The following is a 6,000-nucleotide window of genomic DNA, read 5'->3' as shown; positions in this document are numbered from 1 at the left end:
TCAATGGAATTCCATTATGAACGTCCAATGTGAAAGCATTTATATTAGTATGGTGCAATCTCAGCCTGCAATGCAGCAACATTTTCCCAATAAATTCTCATATACAGCTGCTAGTATGGGCAATTACTGTCATGTTATTGCATTCGGTAGATGTCTCGCAGATGATCCAACAAAATATACAATGAAAACAAAAACAGTACTACATATACTGTTGATGTAAATCATTTTTGGCAGAACTTTAAGTTGCTGATCTTGTATAAAACCAAAATGAGACGAATCTCAATATCAAGATTTTTTAAATAAATATTTTAAGTTGAACAAAAAAACAAACAGTATGTTACCTGTTTTGTGAAAAGTCAACATTACTGTTACATTTTAGTCACCTGACCTGTCCAACAGTTAAAAAAGTGTCTAAAGGAAGTGAGGTGGCTGTTCTTACCTCTCTAAATGGCCTGATATAACTTATAAAAATGTATTTGACAAAAATAATTTCAATAAAATTAAAACTTAGCCATAGATATGCCACGTTCATCCATTGTTTCCCATTATTTTTAAAAGATTAGTGCTTTTTAAAGATATTTACAACTTGATGACTGTAATTTTTAGCACAAACTTCCCTCAGGAAATCACTCAGAACTTTAACTAAATCGCTGTAGTTTAATATTTTTCATCATTAACCAAGTATGCTCATATGTAAACCACACTCACAAATAATGTACCTAAAAATTCATGCATACAAATAAACACCAAACACCTGAGAAAAAAGACACGGCAAAGTAAATAGTGTATTTTAATATGGTGTTTATTGAGCAAATACTGCTGAGAAATTCATTCAGATGAACAAAGTCATGGGACTGCAAACGGTAGCACCTCTTTAACGGCAAGTGATTAAATTCAAGTCAATTCTATGCATACATGAATGTGTGTGCACACTGACAGGTTTATTTTCAAATGCACTCATCAGGTAAACATAACTGACAACGGTAAAAAGCATGTTTAAGGCTAAGAGTTTCTTAGTTGCTTAAGTGTATATGACCATGGGCAATTTTCACCATCGTCTTCGTCCTTTTTTACATTTTTGGCTCAGTTTGTGTCCTCGTGATAATATTTATAAGGCTACTTTTGTCAGAACACATGTCTCTACACCCCTCATTGCTCAAAACCAAAGTAAATGTCATTCCCCACCACTCTGTGAATATTTTATATTACTGTCATACATAGGGTGCTCAAAAAACTAGGAGCATACTTCCCCCTGAGCTGGCATGCAGATGCCACAATCAAGTGACCGCCCCCCTCCCCCAGGTATTGCAGTTTGAAAGAAAGTGAAGTGAGTCCCGGCATCCCGGACAACATATGCAGCAGAACCCATTTAAAGCTGTCACTCAACATGCATTTTTTTTAGCTTCTAGCCGCATCTTATGGCTTCTCTCTATGCTTGTTTTTGTTTCAGTGTGGTTAATGGAATACTACTGTTGAGCTTTATGATTTCTTTGTTATGTTAGTGTTGTGTTGATTGCTTGATATTCTTCCTCTTCAGTTGGTTAGAGCTGGACACAATGGTCTAATCTGCTTCAGTGGCCTTCACTTCCTTCTTCTCCACAGTTTTGGAGACCACCTTCTCCTGGATGGTTTCCTCCACCGCATCTCCTGTCTCAGTGACGGTAACCGTTTTTGTGACTTGCTTGACTCCACCTTCCCCAGTGGTGATAGTCTCCACTGTTTTGGTGATCACCACCCTCTGGCTTGCTTCATCTTTGGTTGGGCTCTCATCTACTCCGTTGGAGATCACCTCCTTCTTATCAGACTCTTTCTTCTCGTCTTTCTTACCCGTGTCTCCGTTCACAGTTGCCTCTTTCTTTTTATCTTCAGGTTCTTTTTCTGTTTCACTCTTTTTAGTGGCTTTCTCCTCTGCTGGCTTTGGGGAATCTTCTTTAATTTCTTCTTTCGGTGGCTCTGGCTTTGGGGCCTCTTTCTTGGGTGGTTCTGCCTTAGGACTCTCAGTCTTGGGAGACTCACTTTTGGGGGCTTCCTTTTTTGGAGCCTCTGTCTTAGGTGATTCCTCCTTCGGGCTTTCACTCTTTGGACTCTCACTCTTTGGAGATTCTGATTTAGGCGTCTCTGTCTTGGTTTCCGTCACAGCTGCTGTTTCTTTCTCAGATTTGGGCTCTTCCTTCTCCTCTTTTCCCTTCTTGTCTTCTTTTGCAGCTTCTGCTTCTACTTTCTTAGGCTGCTCCTTTGCTTCTGGTTCTTTTTCACCAGTTGATCCTTTGTCGCTACCTGCATCTGCCTCATCTTTCTCATCACCCTCTTCCTCTCCTTCTTCTCCTCCGCTGGTCTGCTTCTCCTCTGCTTTCTCACTCTCAGGAGAGGCCTTTGCTTCGGGTGATTTAGTTTCCTCTGTTTCCTCCTCTGCATCTTCCTCTTTCTTTTCCTCCTCACCCTCCTCTCCTTTCTCTTCCTCTTCATCACCCTTTCCAGCTTCTTCTTCTTCACCTTCCTCTTTCTCTCCCTGCTCTTCATCCTCAGCAGGGGCTCCAGAAGCTACTTTGGCTTGTGTAGAGGCAACCACCTCCTCCTCTCCTTCTCCTTCCTCCTCACCTTCACCTTCCTCTCCTTTCTCTCCTTCCTCCTCACCACCTTCTTCATCCTTACCCTCAGCCTCTCCCTCCTCCTCTCCTTCTTCTTTTCCCTTGGCAGCTGACAACTCTTCTGCCATCTCAGCCAAAACCTCATCCATCTCTGACTTCTCATCCTCCACCCTGGTCTCCTCGATGATCTCCTCTACAAATTTGTGCTGCACTTTAAGCTTCGGAGGCTCACTTTTGACCTTGGGGCCTTTGGTGACGGCCTGGCGATATGGGAAAGTGCTAAAGTGGCTCTCCTCACCTTCAAGAAGTTTTCTACATAAAGAGAAAAGGCACAGAAGAAGAAGATACAATTGTGATTTAGGATATTATTAAAATTACATAACATGTTGACATTTCTCTGAAAAATGCATGGCTATATAATTTGCCAAAATAGAGATAATTAAGTGTTAAAGAAATGCTGTTTTTATTTTGCATAAAATAATATATATTCTCATTTTCATATTTGCATTGATAAATATTGAAATAGCGATATATTAAATGTTAATGGTTAATAAATATGAAATAGAAAATTAGCATGATTATTTTAATAATAAATTATAATATTAATAACTAAAAATAAAAGGTATTTACACCATATACTATTTTGCTGAATATATCCCACTCTTACCTGTATGCAGCAATCTCTATATCTAGTGCCATTTTGACATTCAAGAGGTCCTGGTATTCACGAAGATGCCTTGCCATCTCCCATTTCGTGCTCTTGAGTTCATTCTCCATCTGATGGATGGTTTCCTAGTGCGTCAGACACAATATTGTAACAGTTTAGTCAAATAAATCTGTTTCTGAAGACAGGAACAATTGTTGTATTCTCTAGATAATCTCAATATCATTTGTGTGTGTGTGTGTATTCCTGGCATAATACAATGAACTTCTTGTGTCTATCATGCTAATGCTCTCACAGTACCAATTAAGTTACAATTCACAGTATCCCTGTATGGCTTCAAGGGCAACCATTAGGTGCATTCAGTCTGTGTATGAGGTGATTCCAGGACACAGCCAATGAGCGAACCCTGCCTCTGCTCTGACTCAGCAAGAGCGGGGAGAGACTGCATTGTGGGTGTTTGCCTCAACCTTAACCCTTTCTAAAACCATTTCACTGCACCTATGATGTAATGAAGCATCATATGCAAATCCTCTTGTGGATGAAGAGTCTGTTTCTCTGCTTTCCACAGTGAGCTCTGATTTCATGATTGATGATAGCTGCAGCACATTTTAACAGCCAAATTGATTTATGATGCATCGCCAGTACAAATGTAGCAAGGCTCCAAACATTGTTCACCCCAATATTCAGAGTAGTAGTCTACCAGTATGAGTTTTAAACTGCAAATGAGGAACATTATTTTGATTTTCAACAAAAATATACACTATTAAATATAGTAACTGTTTGATACTATTGTTTTGCAACTTTCATTGCACTTTTAAGCACTTATAAAATGCAAGTTTGGAAGAATGCACGTTTGTTTAAATGGCAAAACAAACGTTATGCTTAATGTTTAGAGCATGCGATGATGTACCTGAAGACTCGCAATGTCATTGTTGTGTCGGTCCTCTATGTCGTTCAGCTGCCTCTCCAGAGACTCTTTGGTTCCTCGGACAGACTCCAACTCGATGGTTTTGGACTGTAACTGACGGCGATAATCTGAGATCTCGTCCCGTGCAGATTTGATGGCGCTTTTATTTTGCTCGGCGGCCTCCGAGAGTTTCGCGTAGCGGCACACGAACCAGTCTTCCACCTGCTGGAGGTTTTGCGTCGAGTGGCCCTCCAGCTGCGAGCGAATCTCGCGCAGCGCTTCAGTGATATCCGCCTTCTGGTAGTCCCTCTTCTCCACGGTGATCTGCGACTCCTGCACCTGAGCCAACAGATCGCTCATCTCCTCTTGGTGGTTGTTGCGGATAAACGCGATCTCGTCCTGCAGGGACTGCACTTTCTTCTCCATTTCTGCTTTGACGAGTGCTGAGTCACCCATGTCCTTCTTCAAGGCACGGACGATCGCCTCCGTCTCTTCTCTGATGCGGGCTTCCTCGTCGAAGCGGTCCCTAAGGCGCTGGATGTCTTCTTCAATGTGATCGGTGTCCAGTTGGATCTGTGCCTTCTCGTGGTGGATCTGCTCCAGCATGGAGCGCAACTCCTGCAGCTCTTGGTCGTAAAGTTCGCCCAGTTGAGACTGCGACACCTGCTTCTGCCGCAGTGCCTGGATCTCCGCGTCGATCTGCTTGTTCTGCTGCTCCAGAAAGTGCACCTTGTCGATGTAGCCGGCAAAGCGGTCGTTGAGTCCCTGGAGTTGTTCCTTTTCATTGGAGCGCTTGTAGTCTCCACTGAGGATGGAGGTCTGAGTGAAATCATGGCTGTCGGTGGCGCTCAGAACTGTTGAGCCATAAGCTCGCGCCACCGGGACGTTGAAGGTCCTCTTGTACGAAGAAGAACTCGGGCTTGGCCGCGACCAGGACTGGGAGCGGAACCCGCTGGAAGGGCTCGAGTAGCTCGTCCTGGTTTCCACCACCCTCCGGTAGGGGCTTCCCATAGTGTCCATCGAATAACTCATCCGGACGGACGGGGTTTGAACGTGTAGATGAATAGAAGAAGTGTGAGGTAAAGTAGTGTATAGGTGCAGTGTGTGTGGCTCTCTCAGCGCTGGATAGCCGCTCTACCTGCATTTATATACTCCAGTGGCTATTGCGAAAAAGCTGGATGTGGGAGGGTCCTGCTCGCTACTCTTATTTTTATCAGTGTTTCAGCTTCATGGTCACACATAACGAGTGATTGGGTGGCTAATCCAGAGTGCGATATATTCAGTGACTTAAATAAAATAACTTTCAAAAATGTTTTCTGTTTGTAATTGAAAGGACACTAAAAGTCTGTGGCGTTTACTCTAGGTTTATAATAAAATGATTGAAACATTTTTTATTTTTAATTATAATAAAATGTAAACATTTTATCAGCCATCAAATGTTTATAAACGCAGACAACATTTTAATCTAAAATGAATATGCACTTTTAAGACGCTCCCTGACCAACCTTTTCTGTTTATACACCCTAAAGCTACATTATTCGAGCCATGGGTGAATATGAACCGCGTAAAAGTAAAATATCTTACAAAATATAGCAATGTTGTTTTGAATAGAAATGCAATATGGTTATAGGGCTACATTTACAGTCGACGTGACATCATTGGTAGAGTCCCTCGGTCAGACAGAGTCTGAGCACGCAGCCCAATCACTGACTGAGCGTCTACAGTCAGCACCAAGGACAGCGGCCCGTATCAGACACATTCAAGGGCGTTTGGCTGGACTGTGGTGTGCAAATCTTTCTATGCAGTTACATTCTTTTCTTTTTTAAATTTGACATTGCGGA

The 6,000-nt window shown here is 42.2% G+C and overlaps 1 protein-coding gene across 1 annotated transcript; it reads right to left on the bottom strand.

The window, feature by feature from the left end:
- Window positions 1-1,438: 1,438 nt before the first annotated feature.
- Window positions 1,439-5,191, bottom strand: LOC113064186 (neurofilament medium polypeptide-like). Its single transcript, XM_026234813.1, has 3 exons — window positions 4,163-5,191; window positions 3,256-3,380; window positions 1,439-2,900 (listed from the first exon to the last, which is right to left on the bottom strand). Exons 1-3 carry the CDS (start codon window positions 5,189-5,191, stop codon window positions 1,562-1,564), a joined length of 2,493 nt encoding a protein of 830 aa, XP_026090598.1. The 3' UTR covers window positions 1,439-1,561.
- Window positions 5,192-6,000: the final 809 nt, after the last annotated feature.

The sequence above is a fragment of the Carassius auratus genome, chromosome 46, assembly GCF_003368295.1.
Source record: "Carassius auratus strain Wakin chromosome 46, ASM336829v1, whole genome shotgun sequence".
In the NCBI taxonomy this organism is placed as follows: domain Eukaryota; kingdom Metazoa; phylum Chordata; class Actinopteri; order Cypriniformes; family Cyprinidae; genus Carassius; species Carassius auratus.
Note: the sequence above shows the minus strand (reverse complement) of the source record. Positions and strands in the feature narration are given on the sequence as shown.